General features: G+C 39.2%; 1 protein-coding gene across 1 annotated transcript; it reads left to right on the top strand.

Annotated features, from left to right (window-relative positions):
- Positions 1–1,986: 1,986 nt before the first annotated feature.
- On the top strand, positions 1,987–22,918 carry LOC111747593 (olfactory receptor 1J4-like). Its single transcript, XM_023544963.2, has 2 exons — positions 1,987–2,629; positions 21,918–22,918. The coding sequence occupies exons 1-2, from the start codon at positions 2,136–2,138 to the stop codon at positions 22,861–22,863; spliced, it is 1,440 nt and encodes a 479-aa protein (XP_023400731.2). The 5' UTR covers positions 1,987–2,135; the 3' UTR covers positions 22,864–22,918.
- Positions 22,919–23,841: the final 923 nt, after the last annotated feature.

The following is a 23,841-nucleotide window of genomic DNA, read 5'->3' as shown; positions in this document are numbered from 1 at the left end:
AAGTGATTTCGCCTCCCACATTAGTGAAATGAAAGGAAAAAAAAAAAAAAAACTGTCTTCTCTACTTTCCAGGCATGCAATAAAGATTAATTGATTGGTTGAATGAAACTGAAGGCATGTGAAAGCCATTTGAAAACTGTAAAGGCTGTAGGAATATGAATGATGACAGTTACCTAAGGAGGAGGATTCCTTCAAACCCTGAAATAACACGTCTCCAGGTCCTGGCTCTTCTGACTAATTAAAGAGAGGGAGAAACATAGGAATGGAAGACTTAAATAATTTAAAAAAAAAAAAAAAAAGAGACAGAATTGTGACTACAGCAGTTATTGACCATGCGATTATGCCAGCTTCTTACTCCTTCTGAGGATATATATATAAATATAGTTTTATAGGGCTGCTGAAAAAATTTAATAAGGCAATAATACAAAACTATATTTGTCTAGCAGAAGTGCTCCTTAAAAGGCAGTTATTATCAGTGTTAAGATCATTATCAGAAATAGTGATGGTTAATCAAGTAGCTGTAAATTCTAATAAATCAAAAAAAAAAAAAACCTGTTGATTCCAACTCACAGCAACCCTATAGGACAGTAGAACTGCCCCATATAGTTTCCTAGGAGTGGCTGGTGGATTCAAACTGCCGACCTTTTGGTTAGCAGCCAAGTTCTTAACCACTGCACCACCAGGTTTTGTAAATTCTAATAGACATCCCTAATCCTGCAGCATCTATGAGTTCTCAGGTCCCAGGCAGTTGTTAGTTGCATTACTGCATATGAATACCCAGATCTGAGCCTATGTGAAGAGCTGGAAATGGATGGAGATAGATGGACTGATGTAATGTTATTTCTTGGTAAATTTACAGACAGGCATTACAACAAATTCCACCATGGAATTTACCCCAGTGGTCAGGGCCTGAAATCAGAAACTTCACTGAGAGTGTGAGAGCTTAGACAGGTTCACGCAACTTCAGAAGAGGACATGGAAGGAGGGATACATCATTGCTGATGTCAAATGGATCTTGGTAGAAAGCAGAGAATACCAGAAAGATGTTTTCCTGCGTTTTATTGACTATGCAAAAGCATTCCACTGTGTGAATCATAACAAATTACAGATAACATTGAGAAGAATGGGAATTCCGGAACACTTAATTGTACTCATGAGGATCCTGTACTTAGAGCAAGAGGCAGTCATTCTAATACAACAAGAGTATATTGTGTGGTTTAAAATGAGGAAAGCTGTGCGTTAGGGTTGTGCCTTTTCACCATACTAATTCAGTTTGTATGCTGAGCTAATAACCTGAGAAGCTGGACTATGTGAAGAAGAACTTGGCATCAGGATTGGAGGAAGACGCGTTAACAACCTGTGATCTGCAGATGGTACAACCTTGCTTGCTGAAAGTGAAGAGGACTTGAAGCACTTACTGATGAAGATCAAAGTCTATAGCCTTCAGTATAGATTGCATCTCAACATAAAGAAGATGAAAATCCTCACAACTGGACCAATAAACAACATCATGATAAATGGAGAAAATATTGAAGTTGTCAAGGATTTTGTTTTACTTGGATCCGCAATCAACGCCCACTGAAGCAGCAGTCAAGAAATCAAATGATGTATTGCACTGAGAAAATCTGCTGCAAAAGACCTCTTTAAAGTGTTAAAAAGCAAAGATGTCACCTTGAGGACTAAGGTGCACCTGACCCAAGCCAATGGAGTCAAGAGACATTTAGCTGCCGAAGTCATACATCTGGAAGACAGTTAGGTCAGGATGGCAGCACTAGGAATCTGGCTGCAGATCTGCCCTTTAATCTGTCCCTTGCCAGGGTTCTACCTACAGGGTGAGCACCCTGAAGGAAGAGATTCCATGTGTGTGTTATTTATTCTTTTATCTTTTATTAATATCATAGTGCCTGGAATATAGTTGATAAATTAAAAAAAGAATAAATTTGTTCTGGTTTCCATCGAAAGGAATTGTGTTGGGTATTGGGGGTATATTGGTTGCTTTGGCAAGACTAGGTGATAATAGAAATTCAGGTGGTTACTCTCATTTCCCAGAAGAACATGATACACTACCATGGTGGCCAGAATCACTCTTTCACAGTCTCTGATATTTCTCACTCCCCAACAGAGAGAAGAGCAGTATGAGGCTTCAGAACCAGAGCAGTGTGTCCGAATTTCTTCTCTTGGGGCTCCCCATCCGGCTGGAGCAGCAGGCCATGTTCTTTGCCCTGTTCCTGGGCATGTACCTCACCACGGTTTTGGGAAACCTGCTCATTATCCTGCTCATCAGGCTGGACTCTCGCCTCCACACCCCCATGTACTTCTTCCTCAGCCACCTGGCCCTCACTGACGTCTCCTTTTCATCTGTCACTGTCCCGAAGATGCTGATGAACATGCATACTCAAGATCAATCCATCCCCTATGCAGGGTGTGTAACACAGATGTATTTTTTCATATTTTTTGGTTGTATTGATAACCTCCTTCTTGGGGTGATGGCATATGACAGGTATGTGGCCATCTGTCACCCTCTCCACTATACTGCCATCATGAGAGAAAACCTGTGTTTCTCACTTGTGGCTGGGTCCTGGTTATTCTCATGTAGCAGTGCAATGTCCCACACTCTCTCACTGGCCCGGCTGTCCTTTTGTGGTGATAATACCATCCCTCATTTCTTTTGTGATCTTGCTGCTCTGCTCAAATTGTCCTGCTCCGACACCTCCATCAATGCGCTGGTCATCTTCACTGTGGGGGCATTGGGCATCATCATACCACTGACTGGTATCCTGGTCTCTTATGTCCGCATTGGGGTATCCATACTGAGAGTTCCCTCTGCCAAAGGGATCTGCAAAGCCTTGTCCACCTGTGGGTCCCATCTCTCTGTGGTATTTCTGTTCTACGGGACGATTATGGTACTATACATTTTTCCGTCATCTAACAACTCCAATGACAAGGACATAACTGCTTCAGTGATGTACACAGTGGTCACTCCAATGCTGAACCCTTTCATCTATAGCCTGAGGAACAGAGACATGAAAGGGGCCCTGGGGAGGCTTTTCCGGAGGGAGATTTTTTTCTCCAAGTGACAATCACCTCACCTCCTCAGTTCTTATTTCATCAAATGACGCTGTCAGAGAGTTCTCCTTGAAAACCTATGTAGGCAATCATCCTTGTTGCTGGCATCCACCCTGCCCCTCTGTTTCTGGTCACTTGTTTTGACTGTTCTTTTGTTTGCTCCCCCTGCACCCAGTGAGTTCTTTCAAGCCCCCAGGCACAGGCACAACCAAGTGATTCTTGCTGCAATCCTCTGTGTCTTTTGATCAACTCATTTTTGCTTTATCTTTACCTTATGTCTCCTTTTTTTTTTTCCATAAGCCTTGGGATCTGGTACATACAGGGACACATATTACCTAAGTTATTTTCAAAGCACCAAACTTCCTTAACAATTACAGTATATTGCCTTATATTCATGTATAGACAAAAAAAAAAAAAGCTTGCTTTAATATGTTTCCCACTGAAGGAAAAAAGACATTTTACCTACAAACTTTTTTGTTGTCTGGATTTATCAGAAGGCATTTTTACAAGCTGTACATTCTCATTCTTTAAGTTTCTGGTGCCCACATCGAAGAATATTAGAACTGTCAAATCTGATGTGCTTTGGAGTTTGTAATTTTCTTTTGTAGTGTATATATAACTTGTATCAATATAAGTAAAACTTAGTTGTATAAATAATTAGAATACTCATAAATAGCTATAAAAATTAATGATAATCCATATTTTAAAAATCAACTCCTTAGTTTCTCTCTCAAATTTTAAAATATTTTCCCAGAGCTATAAATCTCACTGTAACTCCTGTAGTTTAAGGTAAGGACATTCAGGAATGTTAGCTTACCTAATGCAGGGCTTCAAAGGGGTTCATTCTTGTTAGACCCCCTGCTGAGAATTTGCATGTCCACCTCAGGTATACTGAATCAGAATCTTCGGTTTAAGAAGATTCTCAGGTCTTGTTCTCATGCATACGTAAAAATCACCTGGGGATCTATAAAATCATCTGGGGATCTTGTTAACTGTAGATTGTGATTCAGTGTATCTGAGTGGAAAGGCAAATTCTCAGAGGGGGTTGAACCAGAATGAACCAGTTTGAAGCCCTGACCTAGTGTAGTAGTTGGTTAATTAAGTGCTTTGTATGGTTTCCTAAAATCTAAATACAAGGCAAAATTTTGGCCAGAGAATTGTGGGGCCTGGGTTTAGAACACTTGAAGTAAATGATTAAGAGCAATACATGTGACTGAATGAAGGTGCATATCCTGAAAATAAACATCTACACCTAAACTAGAAATTGCTGTAGGTAATGGATATGACATAATCCAGGAAGAAAATTCTGCTAAAATTTAGCAGCACAGCTGAAAGACCCTTTTATCCTTGGAAGTCCTGTAGTAAAGGAAATTCGGACCAAACTTAAAGCTTCATCCCTTGGTGAGGCCTTGGAAGAGAGAGGCCTTGGAAAATGTGACTCTGTGCCCACATTGTAGCTAGTGACTGAGTGGAAAAAGCTTATTCTCCTAAGGGAATTGAATCTGAAAAATTAAGAGGGATAAAAATAGTCTTTTTATGTTAAATTTTGCTGTGAAATAACCTTTCTGTGGCAAGTCTTCCCTGGTGTGAAAATTGTGTTAATTAAGATAGAGGAGATCTCAAAGGAAAAGCTTCTGTTGTCCAAGGAGATGCCTGTTTATTTCTTATTTCTATATTTTCTTTTACAGATTTATTAGGGTATAATTAACATATCATTTTAAAGTATTCAATCTGATACAGTTTGACATCACACACACACACACACACCTGTAAAACCATAAGCATGATCAGTCACCCAGAAAAGTTTCTTTATATACCTTTTAAGCCTGTCCTCCCTTCTTGTGTTCATGACATTAGTAATTTGTGTCTCCCCGCCCCCTCCCTTGACCAGTCTGGTTAAAGGTTTACTAATTTTACTGTTTTTCTCAAAATAAAACAAAAAAAAACCCAGCTTTTGGTTTCCCGTTTTTCTGTTTCCCATTTCATTGATTTCTGCTTTTCTCTTTATTATAATTTCTGTTGCTTTGCCTACTTTGGATTTAATTTGCTCTTGTCTTTCTAGTTTCTTAAGGTGAAATCTTAAGTGACTGACATTAGACCTTTGTTCTTTTCCAATACGGGAATTAGTGTTATCAGTTTATATAGCACTGCTATTGCTTTATCTCACAAACTTTGATGTATTGTTTGTTTCATTTGCATTCACTTAAAAATATTTTTTAAATTTCCTTTGTTTTTTTTTAAATTTGACCTATGGTTTATCTAGAAGTGTATGATTTACCTTTTAAATATTTGTGGATTTTTCCAGACATCTTTCTGATATTGATGATTCCTAATTTAATTCCATATTGGTCAGAAAGCATATTTTGTAAGACCTGAATCCTTTAAAGTTTATTGCGACTTCTTTTGTGACCATCCTAGCAAATATTACGTATGTACTTGAAAAGGTTGCGTGTTCTACTGTTGTTGGGTGGAAAGCTCTGTAAAGGTCAATTAGGACGAGGTGGTTGATAATGTTGTTCAAGTCTTTTATATGATTACTCATTTCTCTCTGATTGTCCATTGACTATTGAGGGAGGGGTTTTGAAATCTCCAGCTATAGTTGTGGATTTGTTTATTTCTCCTTGTAATTCTACCAGATTGTGCTTCTTGTTTTTTGAAACTAGTATTAGGTGTACACGTATTTAGAATTTTTGTGTTCTCTGGATTCATCAACCCCCTCATCATCATGAAATGATAACCTTAATCCACTGTCATAATCTTTGCTTTTAAGTCTACTTCGTCTGATACTAATATAGTCACCTCAGCTATCTTTTAATTGGTGGATGTATATTTTTCTATCCTTTAACTTTGCACTATGTCTTTATGTTTAAAGGGGTTTTCTTACAGGCAGTATATACACGGGCCTTGCTTTTTGATTAGATCTCACCATCTCTGTTTAAATGAGGTGTTTATATTGTTCATATTTAACATGATTATAGAGAATTTTAGCTTAACAGGTTTTTTAATTAAAAAATATATATTTTTAATTTTAGTACTTCAAGCATGTTGTTTCACTAGCTTCTGACTTGGATTATTTACAGTGAGAAATCTGCTGTTATTTTTTCCCTTCTCAGAATGTGTCTTTTCTTATGAGTTTGCTTTTAACATTTTTTTCTTTATCACTCCTTTTAAGCAATTTGATTGTGATATATTTTGTTGTAGTTTTCTTCTTCTTCTTCTTCTTTTTTTTTTTTTTCCTATTGGCATTCATTGGGCTTCTTGGATCAGTAGGTTCACAGTTTCCATCAGATGTGGAAAATTTTCAGAAATTATTTCTTCAAATGTTTTTTTCTGTCCTCCCAACCTCTTTTTATTTGGAGACTCCAGTTAAATATATATCAGGCCACTTAAAGTTTTCCCACGACTCACTGATGCTCTGATCATCTATTTTATCTCTTTTCGCATCCCATTTTGGGAAATTTCTATTGTTATGTATTTTATTTAACTAATATTTTCTTCTGTGATGTATAATCTGTAGTTAATCTCATCCAGTGTATTATAAATCTCAGGCATTTTAGTTTTCATTTCTAAAATGTTGATTTGGGTCTTTTTATATATTCTACATCTTGGTTTATTATTAATATGTTTGTCTTTCCTCAGACTTCATCATATGGAAAATATTTATAATAACTGTTTTATTGTACTTGTCTATGAATCCTATTTGTGTCATTTCTGGGTCAGTTTTAATTCGTTTATTATTCTTTTCATTATGAGTCATATTTTTCTGTTTCTTGGCATGCCTGGTAACTGTTTCTTGCATGTCAGACAGATGTTTTAGTATTCCTATAAATTGCTAGAAAAGGATATCATGTTTGGTAAAGTAGAGAGTCAATGAAAATGAGGGAAATCTGTGGTGAGATGGATTGGGGGAAAGAGAGGAAGAGACAGACAAGCACGAGGATGGTAGATTTCAGAATATTTTAGTGAGAGTAAACTCCCCCCCCTTTTTTTTCTTTTTTACTTTTTCTTGAGTTTTTGAGGAGCTATCTTTGAGTCAGTATTTCAGTTTGAAGCCTTAGCATACAAACTGAAGGAAGTAGACCATTATATTTCGAATCTCTTCTAGAGTTACTAAAAAATATGTTATTTGTACATTTCAAATTTTCCCCATAATGCCCTCTATACAAATTTCTCCCATCTTCTGCTTAAGGTATAATATTTTATGTGTTTCTGGAGGGTCTTGTTGCATTTTATAATTCAGTTTGGCTGCTTTCTCCGTGACCTCCGCTCACTGATGGGTTAAAAAAAGTTATAATTTTGTGTGTTCTATCTTTTTATAGCTGTTAAGGAGGGAGCTACTTTCTCTTGCAGCTTTCTCCATCCTACAAATCTTCATCAGAACCAAGTTTTGCATAGGAAATATTGATAAATTCCAAAGTTGGATTTTTTAAAAATAATTTTAATTGAGCTTTAAGTGAACGTTTACAAATCAAGTCAGTCTGTCACATATAAGCTTATATACACCTTACTCCACACTCCCACTTACTCTCCCCCAATGAGTCAGCCCTTCCAGTCTCTCCTTTTGTGACAGTTTTGCCAGTTTCTAACCCTCTCTACCCTTCTATCTCCCCTCCAGACAGAAGATGCCAACACAGTCTCAAGTGTCCACCTGATACAAGTAGCTAGCTCACTCTTCATCAGCATCTCTCTCCAACCCATTGTCCAGTCCCTTCCATGTCTGATGAGTTGTCTTCGGGAATGGTTCCTGTCCTGGGCCAACAGAAGGTTTGGGGATCATGACTGCCAGTATTCCTCTAGTCTCAGTCAGACCATTAAGTCTGGTCTTTTTATGAGAATTTGGAGTCTGCATCCCACTGATCTCCTGCTCCCTCAGGGGTTCTTTGTTGTGCTCCCTGTCAGGGCAGTCATCGGTTGTGGCCGGGCACCATCTAGTTCTTCTGGTCTCAGGATGATGTAAGTCTCTGGTTCATGTGGCCCTTTCTGTCTCTTGGCAAAGTTAGATTTTTGAAATGATTTATAAAAATTATAAACTCCTAATGAGAGTGACTGGGCGGGGGGTGGAGAGAAAAACAAATTCCAAATATCAGGGATAAAAGAGGGAGCTTGACTACTAACTGAAAAGTTGATGGTTCGAATCTACCCTGCAGTGTCATGGAAGAAAAGCCCTGGAGATCAGCTTCTGTTAAGATTAAAACACACCTACACACAAACAAACAAACAAAGAAACCCCAAATTCATTGCTTTCTAATTGATTCCAACTTATAGAAATCTCTAGGGCAGAGTAGAACTGCTCCATAGGGTTTTCAAGGGTGTAATCTTTACAGAAGCAGACTGCCACATCTTTCCCCTATGGAGTAGCTGGTAGGCTTGAACCACTAACCTTTTTGTTCATAGCCAAGCACTTTAATCACTGCACCACCAGGACTCCTGTCAAGACTGCAGCCAAGAAAACCTTATGGAACAGTTTTACTCTGTAACACATGGGTTTCCATGAGTAAGAATCCTCTCTGCTGGCAACTGATAACAACAGAGGCTTTCTGATGCTTGTCTGTATATGAGGGCTTGAGTCTTTCATTTGTTTATTCTCTCCAGTGCAATCAGAATCAGGTATTCCACACCATTATCTTTGTAATTCTTGCTGTTGTCTTAGTGATTCTATGCCATAGCCAGTTGATCGCCCAAGGCTTTGCCCTTCATCTCTATTCCATATCCAACCTCTACGGGTGATAACTTGAGCAATCACAATGTTCCCACATCCCAAAGAATTTCCATGTCCTATTGTCCCTCTTGTTTTCATAAAGGTTATTCATATGCCCCTTGATTATTTGAGCAAACCAGTCTCAGAGTGCTACTTTGAGTGTCTGTATCAAGGGCAATACCTGGTATCAATGACTAATTATATAACATCCAGACAGCAAACAATTGTACATGTAGGTGGTGAGAAGCAGTTACCATTCATGAATCTGAACACAGAAGAGGTGAAAGCATTGTTAACATATGCCATGAGGGGTCTAGCTATGAGCAAAAGACCACCTGAAAGTAGAAAAATGTAGGCAGGTCAAGCCCTGGTCTGGCAGGGATACATATAAATCAGAAATTGAAAATGGAGAAATAGTGAAGTGTATTTTAAATATGCTAAATTATAATATGACTGAAAAAATAAGAAATGAACTAGCAAAAAATAAGAGAAACAATATTACCTACTAAAATTAGTCTATTTCTTGCTAAAATATCAAAATAACTTTGCCAATTCATCAAGATAATCTTTAAAAAAAAAGATCTATTTGTCAAACTTATTCAAATTACCAATTTACATATATATGATGTAATATAAATACAAAATATAAATATATATTGTAGTTTAATGTAATTTAGTTATAATGTAATATATAGATATATGTGTATGTCTAATATTAATTTATAATATATATAAATTATATATAAAATATACATCACAGTATATGTATATATGTTGATTTTTAGCTATTCATGATATTTACAGCAATCTATATTGTTTGATATTTACAGCAATCTATATTGTTTTCAGTAAGTATTAAAATATAAAGTTTTCTTTGAACCATTATTGCTTTGTCTTTTTTTAAAAACAATATTTTATTTTTCGTAAAAATATACATGGCAAAACCCATTCCCATTCAACAGTTTCTAGACATAATGATCAGTGACATTGCTTACTGTCTTCACATTGTGTCAACATTCTCGTTATTTTTGTTCTAGCTGTTTCACTTCCATTGACTTAAACTTCCTGTCCCCCAATACTTTATCTTTACAGCAGCAATTTAAAGCATATTTAAGAAATGTTGGTGGTTATAGGATACTTTAGAATGCTTAAGAATTTGTTTACTAGTCACAAAATGGTATTTATTAATAACCATTATTTATTTATGCAGGAATATTTCAGCTTTATATTGATATCTTCCAAATCCTCCTTTAAGTTGTTCTTTCCTTTGCCAATATGTGGAGGTTTGGGGAGCCAATTTTCAAGCAGCGTATTGACATCAGCATCCTGTGCCTATTAATACTTAGCCAAAATTTGGAATTCGGCACAGTTGCTCCCGTTGTTCCAACTCTTTTTTTACACTACCTGTATTTCAGAAGTATAAAGATTGATTATTTGATAAACTAGCAATTCTGGTAATTGATTTTCCATTGACCTTTTGGCTTTCTTTAATAAACTGTTCAGTAAATAATAAATGACAGCTTATTTATTTTTTTATGTTTACAATTATTAAATTGGATATTTCAATTAAGAAGTTGATTAGGAGATATAGTTCACATTGTCTTTAGACAAATAAGCCCAGACCCTGGCACAAAGTTTATGCATAATCTTGGTAAATCTTTTCTTTCCCGACCTAGAAGAAGAAGGATTAAGAAAGAAAAGTGACTTTGGGGATTAATATTTCCCAAGGAGTGTGGGCCAGGGCTAGGTCCTTTGTGTGTTAGACTTAGGGTTTTGTTTAAAACCCGGTTTGTAGGAAGGGAGCTGGGCTACTGTTATGAATTGATTTGTGTCTCCCCAAAAGTTGTGTTGAAGTCCTAATCCCTGGTATGAGCCCTGGTGGTGCAATGGTTAAGCATTTGGCTGCTAACTGAAAGTTCAGCTGTTTGAACTCACCAACCCCTCCATGAGAGAAAGATGTGGCAATCTGCTTCTGTAAAGATTACAGCCTTGGAAACCCTATGGGGGTAGTCACTTTTAGATGACAATGGGTTAATCCCTGGTACCTGTCAATGTGTGTATGGAAATAGGGTCTTTGAAGATGTTATCAGTTAAATTAACATGAGATCCTACTGGAGAAGAGTGGGCCCTAATCCAACATGAGCTGTGTCCTTATGCGAAGAGACAGAGAGACACAGGAAAGACGACCAAGTGAAGGTGGAGGCAGAGATTAGAGTCTTCTACAAGCCAAGAAATGCCAAGGATATCTGGCTAAGAGAGAGGCCTGGGAGAGATTCTTCCTCTGAAACTTCAGAAGGAGCCAATCCCACTGACACCCTGATTTTGGACTGCTGGCTTCCAGAACTAAGAGAGCTTCTGACTTCTGTAACTGAGCTCTTCTATGTGCCCAGAGAAAAGGACGTCATATTTTAGAGAATCGGCAGAAATGAGGGAAACCCCCAATAAGATGGATTGACACAATAGCCACAACAAAGGACTCAAATGTACCAACGATCATGAAGATGGCACAGGACTGGGCAACATTTTTTGTTGTTTCCTTGTTGTTCAGAGCCTATTCTATGGCACTGCAACGAACAACACGTGTGCAGGCCTGTGCTAGGTAGTTGGGGAAAGAGAAGAATCAACCCAAGACCTCTTCTTTTGGCATAGTTACAACTTTTTGGGATGGAGTAAATAGGCCTCATATTTTGGGGCTATTATATGTGTTTCAAAATGAATGATTTGGGAAATTTCTTAGATTAAGAGAGAGAGCCTTGGGCAGGACCCAGAAAATTATACATTTTTGGGAGGCTGAGATTCTCAGGGGCAGCAATCCTGGTAATTACAGTCATGGCAAGCTGTGACTGGCTAACTTTGTCAGAATGACAGGGCAAATGTGAACCTCATATAGACATTTTTCTCTGGGCTAATACATTCTTTGCTTCAGTGTGAGGTTTCCTTCTCAGGTAATGAAGTGTTAAAACATTCGCGTCCCAACCAATTGGCTTGCACTCAAATCTCACCTCATAACACCTTCTGTGACCCTCTGTTTAAATCTGAGCTGCTCCTTGATACTCCCCATCCTCCTTCCTTGTTTTATTTCAGTCCATGACACTCCCCACCAATTATTGTGTTATGAATTGTACTATTTTGATTTTTGTTTTCATATGATTGTGTTTTTTTTTAAATTAACTTTTGTTAAGCTTCAAGTGAACGTTTACAAATCCAATCAGTCACATATAAGTTTACGTACATCTTACTCCGTACTCCCACCTGCTCTTCCACTATTGAGTCAGCCCTTTCAGTCTCTCCTTTCGTGACAATTTTGCCGGCTTCCCTCTCTCTCTATCCTCCCATCCCCTCTCCAGACAAGAGCTGCCAACACAATCTCAAGTGTCCACCTGATATAATTAGCTCACTCTTCATCAGCGTCTCTCTCCCACCCGTTGACCAGTCCCTTTCATGTCTGATGAGTTGTCTTCGGGGATGACTCCCGTCCTGTGCCGACAGAAGGACTGGGGACCATGGCCACCGGGATTCCTCTAGTCTCAATCAGACCATTAAGTATGGTCTTTTTATGAGAATTTGGGGTCTGCATCCCACTGATCTCCTGTTCCCTCAGGAGTTCTCTCTTTTGCTCCCTGTCAGGGCAGTCATTGATTGTGGCCGGGCACCATCTAGTTCTTCTGGTCTCAGGATGATGTAGGTCTTTGATTCATGCGGCCCTTTCTGTCTCTTGGGCTTCTAGTTGTCGTGTGACCTTGGTGTTCTTCATTTTCCTTTGCTCCAGGTGGGTTGAGACCAATTGATGCATCTTAGATGGCCGCTTGTTAGCCTTTAAGACCCCAGACGCCACATTTCAAAGTGGGGTGCAGAATGATTTCATAATAGAATTATTTTGCCAATTGACTTAGAAGTCCCCTCAAACCATGTTCTCCAGACCCCTGCCCCTGCTCCGCTGACCTTTGAAGCATTCATTTTATCCTGGAAACTTCTTTGCTTTTGGTCCAGTCCAATTGAGCTGACCTTCCATGTATTGAGTGTTTTCTTTCCCTTCGCCCAAATCAGTTCTTATCTACTGATTAATCGATAAAAAACCCTCTACCTCCCTCCCTCCCTCCCCGCCTTGTAACCACAAAAGTATGTGTTCTTCTCAGTTTATACTATTTCTCAAGATCTTATAATAGTGGTCTTATACAATATTTGTCCTTTTGCCTCTGACTAATTTCATTCAGCATAATGCCTTCCAGGTTCCTCCATGTTATGAAATGTTTCAGAGATTCGTCACTGTTCTTTATCGATGCGTAGCATTCCATTGTGTGAATATACCACAATTTATTTACCCATTCATCCATTGATGGACACCTTGGTTGCTTCCAGCGTTTTGCTATTGTGAACAGAGCTGCAATAAACATGGGTGTGCATATATCTGTTCGTGTGAAGGCTCTTGTATCTCTAGGGTTTCTTCCGAGGAGTGGGATTTCTGGGTTGTATGGTAGTTCTATTTCTAACTGTTTAAGATAACACCAGATAGATTTCCAAAGTGGTTGTACCATTTTACAATCCCACCAGCAGTGTATAAGAGTTCCAATCTCTCCGCAGCCTCTCCAACATTTATTCTTTTGTGTTTTTTGGATTAATGCCAGCCTTGTTGGTGTGAGATGGAATCTCATTGTAGTTTTAATTTGCATTTTTCTAATGGCTAATGATCGAGAGCATTTTCTCATGTATCTGTTGGCTGCCTGAATATCTTCTTTAGTGAAATGTGTGTTCATATCCTTTGCCCACTTCTTGACTGGGTTGTTTGTCTTTTTGTGGTTAAGTTTTGACAGAATCATGTAGATTTTAGAGATCATGTGCTGGTCTGAGATGTCATAGCTGAAAATTCTTTCCCAGTCTGTAGGTGTCTTTTTACTCTTTTGGTGAAGTCTTTAGATGAGCATAGATGTTTGATTTTTAGGAGCTCCCAGTTATCGGGTTTCTCTTCATCATTTTTGGTAATGTTTTGTATTCTGTTTATGCCTTGTATTAGGGCTCCTAGGGTTGTCCCTATTTTTTCTTCCAGGATCTTTATTGTTTTAGTCTTTATGTTTAGGTCTTTGATCCACTTGGAGTTAGTTTTTGTGCATGGTGTGAGGTATGGGTCCTGTTTCATTCTTTTGCAAATGGATATCCAGTTATGCCAGCACCATTTGTTAAAAAGACTATCTTTTCCCCAATTGACTGACACTGGTCCTTTGTCAAATATCAGCTGCTCATACGTGGATGGATTAATATCTGCGTTCTCAATTCTGTTCTATTGGTCTATGTGCCTGTTGTTGTACCAGTACCAGGCTGTTTTGACTACTGTGGCTGTATAATATGTTCTGAAATCAGGTAGAGTGAGGCCTCCCACTTTCTTCTTCTTTTTCAGTAATGCTTTGCTTATCCGGGGGTTCTTTCCCTTCCGTATGAAATTGGTGATTTGTTTCTCTATCCCCTTAAAATATGACATTGGAATTTGGATCGGAAGTGCGTTATATGTATAGATGGCTTTTGGTAGAATAGACATTTTTACTATGTTAAGTCTTCCTATCCATGAGCAAGGTATGTTTTTCCACTTAAGTATGTCCTTTTGAATTTCTTGTAGTAGAGCTTTGTAGTTTTCTTTGTATAGGTCTTTCACATCCTTGGTAAGATTTATTCCTAAGTATTTTATCTTCTTGGGGGCTACTGTGAATGGTAATGATTTGGCTATTTTTTCTACGGTGTTCTTTTTGTTGATGTAGAGGAATCGAAGTGATTTTTGTATGTTTATTTTATAACCTGAGACTCTGCCAACCTCTTCTATTAGTTTCAGTAGTTTTCTGGAGGATTCCTTAGGGTTTTCTGTGTATAAGATCATGTCATCTGCAAATAGAGATAACTTTGCTTCCTCCTTGCCAATCCGGATACCCTTTATTTCTTTGTCTAGCCTAATTGCCCTGGCTAGGACTTCAAGTACGATGTTGAATAAGAGCGGTGATAAAGGGCATCCTTGTCTGGTTCCCGTTCTCAAGGGAAATGCTTTCAGGTTCTTTCCATTTAGAGTGATATTGGCTGTTGGCTTTGCATAGATGCCCTTTATTATGTTGAGGAATTTTCCTTCAATTCCTATTTTGGTAAGAGTTTTTATCATAAATGGGTGTTGGACTTTGTCAAATGCCTTTTCTGCATCAATTGATAAGATCATGTGGTTTTTATCTTTTGTTTTATTTATCTGATGGATTATATTAATGGTTTTTCTGATATTAAACCAGCCTTGCATACCTGGTATAAATCCCACTTGATCAGGGTGAATTATTTTTTTGATGTGTTGTTGGATTCTATTGGCTAGAATTTTGTTGAGGATTTTTGCATCTATGTTCATGAGGGATATAGGTCTATAATTTTCTTTTTTTGTAATGTCTTTACCTGGTTTTGGTATCAGGGAGATGGTGGCTTCATAGAATGAGTTGGGTAGTATTCCGTCATTTTCTGTGCTTTGAAATACCTTCAGTAGTAGTGGTGTTAACTCTTCTCTGAAAGTTTGGTAGAACTCTGCAGTGAAGCCGTCCGGGCCAGGGCTTTTTTTTGTTGGAAGTTTTTTGATTACCGTTTCAATCTCTTTTTTTGTTATGGGTCTATTTAGTTGTTCTACTTCTGAATGTGTTAGTTTAGGTAGGTAGTGTTTTTCCAAGAATTCATCAATTTCTTCTAGGTTTTCAAATTTGTTAGAGTACAATTTTTCGTAGTAATCTGAAATGATTCTTTTAATTTCATTTGGTTCTGTTGTGATGTGGTCCTTCTCTTTTCTTACTTGGGTTATTTGTTTCCTTTCCTGTATTTCTTTAGTCAGTCTGGCCAATGGTTTATGAATTTTGTTAATTTTTTCAAAGAACCAGCTTTTGGCTTTGTTAATTCTTTCATTTGTTTTTCTGTTCTCTAATTCATTTAGTTCAGCTCTAATTTTTATTATCTGTTTTCTTCTGGTGCCTGATGGGTTCTTTGTTGCTCACTTTCTATTTGTTCAAGTTGTAGGGACAGTTCTCTGCTTTTGGCTCTTTCTTCTTTTTGTATGTGTGCATTTATTGATATAAATTGGCCTCTGAGCACTGCTTTTGCTGTGTCCCAGACGTTTTGATAGGAAGTATTTTCATTCTCGTTGCTTTCTATGAATTTCCTTATTCCCTCCTTGATGTCTTCTATAACCCAGTCTTTTTTCAGGAGGGTATTGTTCATTTTCCAAGTATTTGATTTCTTTTCCCTAGTTTTTCTGTTATTGATTTCTAGTTTTATTGCCTTGTGGTCTGAGAAGAAGCTTTGTAATATTTCGATGTTTTGAACTCTGCAAAGGTTTGTTTTATGACCTAATATGTGGTCTATTCTAGAGAATGTTCCATAAGCGCTAGAAAAAAAAAGTATACTTTGCAGCAGTTGGGTGGAGAGTTCTGTATAAGTGAATGAGGTCAAGTTGTTTGATTGTTGTAAGTAGGTCTTCCATGTCTCTATTGAGCTTCTTACTGGATGTCCTGTCCTTCTCCGAAAGTGGTATGTTGAAGTCTCCTACTATAATTGTGGAGGTGTCTATCTCACTTTTCAGTTCTGTTAAAATTTGATTTATGTATCTTGCAGCCCTGTCATTGGGTGCAGAAATATTTAATATGGTTATGTCTTCCTGATCAATTGTCCCTTTTATCATTATATAGTGTCCTTCTTTATCCTTTGTGGTGGATTTAAGTCTAAAGTCTGTTTAGTCAGAAATTAATGTTGCTACTCCTCTTCTTTTTTGCATTTTGTTTGCTTGATATAGTTTTTTCCATCCTTTGAGTTTTAGTTTGTTTGTGTCTCTAAGTCTAAGGTGTGTCTCTTGTAGGCAGCATATCGATGGATCGTGTTTCTTTATCCAGTCTGAGACTCTCTGTCTCTTTATTGGTGCATTTAGTCCATTTACATTCAGCGTAATTATAGATAAATAAGTTTTTAGTGCTGTCATTTTGATGCCTTTTTATGTGTGTTGTTGGCAATTTCATTTTTCCACATACTTTTTTGTGCTGAGACGTTTTTCTTAGTAAATTGTGAGATCCTCATTTTCATAGTGTTTGACTTTATGTTAGTTGAGTCGTTACGTTTTTCTTGGCTTTTATCTTGAGTTATGGAGTTGTTATACCTTTTTGTGGTTACCTTATTATTTACCCCTATTTTTCTAAGTAAAAACCTAACTTGTATCGTTCTATATCGCCTTGTATTACTCTCCATCTGGCAGTTCAATGCCTCCTGTATTTAGTCCCTCTTTTTGATTATTGTGATCTTTTACCTATTGACTTCCATGATTCCCTGTTATGTGTATTATTATTATTATTTTTTAATTAATCTTAATTTGTTTGTTTTTGTGATTTCCCTATTTGAGTTGATATCAGGACATTCTGTTTTGTGACCTTGTATTGTACTGGTACCTGATATTATTGGTTTTCTGACCAAACAATATCCTTTAGTATTTCTTGTAGCTTTCGTTTGGTTTTTGCAAATTCTCTAAACTTGTGTTTATCTGTAAATATCTTAATTTCGCCTTCATATTTCAGAGAGAGTTTTGCTGGATATATGATCCTTGGCTGGCAGTTTTTCTCCTTCAGTGTTCTGTATATGTCGTCCCATTCCCTTCTTGCCTGCATGGTTTCTGCTGAGTAGTCTGAACTTATTCTTATTGATTCTCCCTTGAAGGAAACCTTTCTTTTCTCCCTGGCTGCTTTTAAAATTTTCTGTTTATCTTTGGTTTTGGCGAGGTGTTTTTCTTTTTGGATCAATCTTAAATGGGGTTCGATGAGCATCTTGGATAGATATCCTTTTGTCTTTCATGATGTCAGGGAAGTTTTGTGTCAGGAGTTCTTCAACTATTTTCTCTGTGTTTTCTGTCCCCCCTCCCTGTTCTGGGACTCCAATCACCCACAAGTTATCCTTCTTGATAGAGTCCCACATGATTCTTAGGGTTTCTTCATTTTTTTTAATTCTTTTATCTGATTTTTTTTCAGCTATGTTGGTGTTGATTCCCTGGTCCTCCAGATGTCCCAGTCTGCATTCTAATTGCTCGAGTCTGCTCCTCTGACTTCCTATTGCGTTGTCTAATTCTGTAATTTTATTGTTAATTTTTTGGATTTCTACATGCTGTCTCTCTATGGGTTCTTGCAACTTATTAATTTTTCCACTATGTTCTTGAATAATCTTTTTGAGTTCTTCAACAGTTTTATCGGTGTGTTCCTTGGCTTTTTCTGCAGTTTGCCTTATTTCGTTTGTGATGTCTTGAAGCATTCTGTAAATTAGTTTTTTATATTCTGTATGTGATAATTCCAGGATTGTATCTTCATTTGGGAAAGATTTTGATTCTTTTGTTTGGGGGGTTGGAGAAGCTGTCATGGTCTGCTTCTTTATGTGGTTTGATATGGACTGCTGTCTCAGAGCCATCACTGGGAAACTAGTTTTTCCAGAAAATCTGCTAAAAAAAAAATGCAGTCAGATCCCTATCAGAGTTCTCCCTCTGGCTCAGGCTATTCGGATGTTAATGAAGCCACCTGGGGAGGGTGGGGGAGGGATCAGAGAGATAGGAGAGTAGCACCTCAGAATATAGCTGGAGTTGCTTGTCTTGCTTGGAATGACTATTATATCTGAGATTTCCACAGGGCACATCGCCTATGTGTGCTGGCTGTGTGGAGATTGCCCCCGGGGGGTCTGGCCCGCTGGAGTCATGGTCAGATCCTCCGCTGCCAGCCTGGGATGGTGCACTCCCGACTCCAAAATCAGTCGCTGCCTCCCCAGAACTCCCCGTCCCGCCTGCCGTGTCGCCGCGCTGCCCCCACGAACCTGCTGGGCTCCCCCCTGGGGTCAGCTCAGGCGAGCGGAGCTGCTCCCCGTGCCTGCGCCGCGACCGCGCATGCCGGCTGGGATGCCACTCTCCCTGCTCCAAGACTCATCACTGTCTCCCGGGGACTTCTCCCACCAGCTGCGTCGCCACGCCGCCCGCGTGAACCGGCTGGGCCCCCTCCTGGAATGAGTTCAGGGGCTAGGGCTGGGCCCCTTGTTTGTGTCGTCTGCCCCCCTGGGCTCTGCCCCAAATCGGGTGCCGAAGGTCACCTGACTGGTATGCTGGCTCCAGGCTCTGAAAACAATCGCTGACTCCCTGTATTTGTTCGTTCTCCGTCTCTAGATCTGTGTTTGTTGTTCAGGGTTCATAGATTGTTATGTATGTGATCGATTCACTTGTTTTTCCAAGTCTTTGTTGCAAGAGGGATCCGCGGTAGCGTCCACCTAGTCCGCCATCTTGGCCCCGCCTCCTGGCTGAGATCCGGGGGCTGCAGGTACTCGGGCTCCAGATCCTCTGCTATCCGGCTCTGACCTCCTTGACTGTGTTTTGATTTGATTGTTTTCTTTATTTGCTTTCTGTCCTCAGACTGTAAGCTTTATCAGAAGAAGACTTTCTATTTTATTCACTGGCATGCCCCACAGCCTAGATTAGTGTCTCACCTTTATGAGGTCCTTAATAAATATTTATCAAAAGAACCAATGAATAAATTAATGAATAAATTCATTTAAGGGTTACCAAATGCTTCTTGAGTGCCCCGATATTACCATTTTTTTGATGACAATCTGTAACATTTATTGAGCACTTGCAAGTATTGAAACCCGTTGCCATCAAGTCAATTCCTACTCCTAGCAACCCTATAGGACAGAGTAAAACTGCTCCATAGGGGTTTCCAAGGAACACCTGGTCAATTCCAACTCCCGACCTTTTGGTTACTAGCCAAATGCATAACCACTGCTCCACCAGGGCCCCTTGCTTGTATTAATTAGGCACTGTTAAAAGAACTTTAATGTGTATTATCTCATTTAATCTTCACAACAACTTCATGAACAAAATACTATTATTATACTCACTTTACACTTAGAAAATCTGAACTTTGTTGAATTCAATTGAAATTTTCAGTGACTCACAGTTCCCAAGTGACAGAGCCTAAACTCAATTCAAGGGATGTCTTTGTCAAGGCCTCATGGGATCCTTTCTTCTGTTCTTTTACTTCTGAACAAGGCACAGTCCCTGCCCTACAGAGTCTCTTGGGGTAGTGGGGAAGCCAGGAAATTTTAGAGGAGGCTTGAGTAGGAGGTATGGGAGCCTTTCTTTGTGATATAGGCACAGCCTTTCTATATTGCTGTGGGTACTGAAGAGGCCCTAGTGATGGTGGCCCGTCCTGCACCCCAGCTGGAAGCACTGTCAGACAAGAAGGGCCCAGGGTGTCACCAACATCAGAGACACCTTCCCTAGAGACTCCAGGGACTCAGCCCCTCTGGCCTCTGCACAGCCTGTGCCTCAAGAGGCCAGAAGAAATTTGTTCAATTAGCTCATGTTTGCTGTTTCTTTATGGAGGATCTTGGGTGCTTTTCCACCTGTGTCAAAGCCTCCTGCCCATTGCTCTGCTGCTAGTAAACGGACATGCAAGTCTGCAAATGTCCTCAGGCCACAGAGGCTGCATCTGGTTCTTCAGATTCTGGGTCTCTTGGACAGAAGGCGAGGACTCAGGTAACAGGCCAGAGCAGAAGGTATCTGAGCTTATGAAAGAGTAACATAGGTCAGAAGGAGACAGGATTCTGCCCCAGCAAATAAGTGTGTGTGTTCTCTGTGTTATGTGTACCTCTACTCATGAGTGTCACTGACTCACACTTGGAACGTCTCTACCTGGGATGTCATAAAAGGAAATAGATCAGGCAAAACTTTGAGCAAGGTATGTGCTTTAGTGGTTCTATGTTGCTTGTGTATTTTTTGTGCGAGTCTGTGTATTGTTGTGATTTGAATATTTGTGACTATCTGTAAGTATGCATTTCTACTATACGTTGTTTGTCAATTCTTTGTGTATTGTGAGTGTTTTGTGTATATGACAGTATGGTCATTTAAATTTTGAGTGAACTTGTGCGAAACATCTGTACCCCAGCCATCTTCATCTAGGGCATGCATTTGTCAGAAAGAATCATCTTTCAACAATATGTATTGTGTTGTGTGTGTGTACGTGTGTGTAGAAAGAGACAAAGAGATGGAGGGAGAGAGAGCAAGAGATTGACTACAGGTATAGAGGTGTCTGCATTGTGTGTAACAGAATCACATCGTGACTAAATCCTCCTAGAAGGAACAGGGAAAGTGAGAACTTTAAAGCCTAATATAGCAATGTGAATGTGTCTGTCTGTGTATGGAAAGATCTTGCTTTCTGGTGCTCCTTTTGACTAACACAAGAACCTAGTCCTGCACCTTCAAATTGGCTCCTCCTTAAGCCCATATTTACACCTTGGGAGCACTGCAAGGTGATTAAGTGCCTAGGTTCTGGTGTCCTACCACACACCGACAGTTGCCATATAATAGTTGACATTGGTTGCCAACCCCATGATGTGACAACGCTCTCCCCTTCTCCTCCTCCGGTTTCACTGTTTCCGTTCATCTGGTTTTCCTGTTCCTTCCTGCCTTCTCGTCTTTACTTTTGACACCTAAAATTTTCTAATACTTTCTAATGCCCACTTCACATTTCTGGTATATTGGATTCTTAAAGATCAACTCAGAACTCATCAGGATACTTACACTGCATAATGAAGTTAGTAATATTTTTTTTGCACCTACTATTTGAAGAACCCTATTTTAATATCATAGCCCACATTGTACCATTTAATTCTTCCCCAAACCCTATGTGTAAGCATTATTATTTCATTGACAGGCAAAAGGAAGGTAGGAGAGAGTAAATTGCCAAGACTAGTTAGAAAGTGGTGAACCTAGAATCCAAAAGAAGTCTAGCTGCAGATCCACTATCCTGAATCAGTACTCAAGGATAACGCTCACTAGAATATGAGATCCCTGTAGGAAGGATCTTTTCCTGTCCTGTTTTCTCCAGGAAAAAGCATGGTGTCTGGCACGTAGCTGAAAGAATACATGAATGTCTCTTAGTTTATATTGAAGGGATTTTTTTGGCCATTGGAAATCAGAAGATCCCCTCAGGCTCCATTGGGTGAGGGTGGGCAATCAAGTGACAGCAGCTGGGTGATACCCTAAAGAATTCCCCAGTAGAGAGTAAATCACCCTACTGTGATTGCCATTATGACCATTTCTCATCTGGGACAGTCAGTATTGCTTCATTTCAAGCAGAGAGGAGAGCATCATGAGGTCGGAGAACCAGAGCAGCGTGTCCGAATTCTGCCTCCTGGGACTCCCCATCAGGCCAGAGCAACAAGGCATGTTCTTCATCTTGTTCCTCGGCATGTACCTCACCCCCGTGCTGGGGAACCTGCTCATCATCCTGCTCATCAGGCTGGACTCTCGACTCCACACCCCCATGTACTTCTTCCTCAGCCACTTGGCCCTCACTGATGTCTCCTTTTCATCTGTCACCGTCCCAAAGATGCTGATGAATATGCATACTCAAGATCAATCCATCCCCTATGCAGGATGTGTAACACAGATGTATTTTTTCATACTTTTTGGTTGTATTGATAACCTTCTTCTTGCAGCGATGGCATATGACAGGTATGTGGCCATCTGTCACCCTCTACACTACACCACCATCATGAGGGAGGAGCTGTGCATATTTCTATTAGCAGGATCCTGGCTCCTGTCATGTGCCAGTGCCCTGTCCCACACCCTCCTCCTGGCTCGATTGTCCTTCTGTGCTGACAGCACCATCCCCCACTTCTTTTGTGACCTTGCTGCCCTGCTCAAGCTGTCCTGCTCAGACACTTCCCTAAATGAGATGGTTATCTTTGGTGTTGGGGGATTTGTCATCATCCTGTCTTTTACTGGTGTTCTAGTCTCTTATGGCCACATAGGGGCCACCATCCTGAGGTTCCCATCAATCAAGGGGATCTGTAAAGCCTTATCCACCTGTGGCTCCCACTTCTCTGTGGTTTTTCTATTCTATGGGACGATTGTGGTATTGTACTTTTTCCCATCATCGAGCAACTCTACTGACAAAGACATAATTGCTTCAGTAATGTACACTGTGGTCACCCCCATGTTGAATCCCTTTATCTACAGCCTGAGGAACAGAGACATGAAAGGGGCCATGGGGAAACTTGTCAGAAGGGAAATATTTTTATCCAAGTAACATTCCCCTATTCTTCTTCTTAGCTTACCTGTTGGCTCTGTTAGACAGGTCTCCTCGAAAATATGTAGTTAAGTGACCAACTACATATTTTTTGCACCCTACCCACTCTTCTTTTAACAGTCTCTCCTGTTTGGATTCTTTATACTTCTTGGGAGAAGACACGTTAGAAGTGTGAAATATAATTGCAGAAGGTAGCTTCTTATGCTTTAAATTTTCAACTCCCGTATTGAATAAGATTAGAACTGTCAAATGTCATGTGGTTGTGGGATGACACTTTTTAAATACAGAATTAAGGGCACTTTGAGCTAGTTTTAATGGTTATAATTTTTTTTAGAAATTAAAGTGTCATAACCTTTGATGATAATCTATACTTTAGTCTCTCTATTTTTCCCCATAGTTGTAAAAATGTGTGTAGTTCCTAGTTCAAATGCTTGTCTTTCTAATGCAGTAGCTGATTAATAAAGTATTTTCTTACAGTTTCTTAAAATCTAAACAAATGCAAAACTTTTGGTCTTGCTAGTTAATTTTATTGTGCTCATGGTGGGGAGAACCCAACAGAGGTTCATAGGGCAATCACTTCAAAAAAATTTCCTAATTCTAAGTAAGTACTTTTTCTTCTATGGGATTTTTCTTGATGGGACAAACTGTTTCCTCCTGCTTACTTCTAGTTTGAAAAAATGAGGATTGTCTCTTTCTTCCCTAACTGAGGCAATGCATGTCTAGTTGAACCAAAGATAAACATAAGCAAGGGATATCATTCATTAAATAAATTTGTATTCTGTATCTATTATGTGCCAGGCACTTTTCTAGACGAATTAATCAAAAATGCTCCCCTTGAAGAGTTTACATTCTAGAAGGGAGAGACATAATAAAAATAGAAGGTGTACGGTGTCTTATAAGATCATAAGTGTTAGATTATGAACAACAACAAAGCCTAGGAAGATAAGGAGGTGGGGCTGCAATTTTATCTAATCTAGT

The sequence above is a fragment of the Loxodonta africana genome, chromosome 9, assembly GCF_030014295.1.
Source record: "Loxodonta africana isolate mLoxAfr1 chromosome 9, mLoxAfr1.hap2, whole genome shotgun sequence".
NCBI classification, from domain to species: domain Eukaryota; kingdom Metazoa; phylum Chordata; class Mammalia; order Proboscidea; family Elephantidae; genus Loxodonta; species Loxodonta africana.
This window is presented reverse-complemented; position numbering and strand designations above follow the sequence as displayed.

Bases quoted from the DNA above. Each gene is read 5' to 3' on its own strand.
- LOC111747593 (XM_023544963.2), top strand. From the start codon at position 2,136: ATGAGGCTTCAGAACCAGAGCAGTGTGTCCGAATTTCTTCTCTTGGGG. The intron at 2,630-21,917 runs GCTGTCCTTTTG...CAGAGAGGAGAG, and splicing joins CACACTCTCTCACTGGCCCG to CATCATGAGGTCGGAGAACC.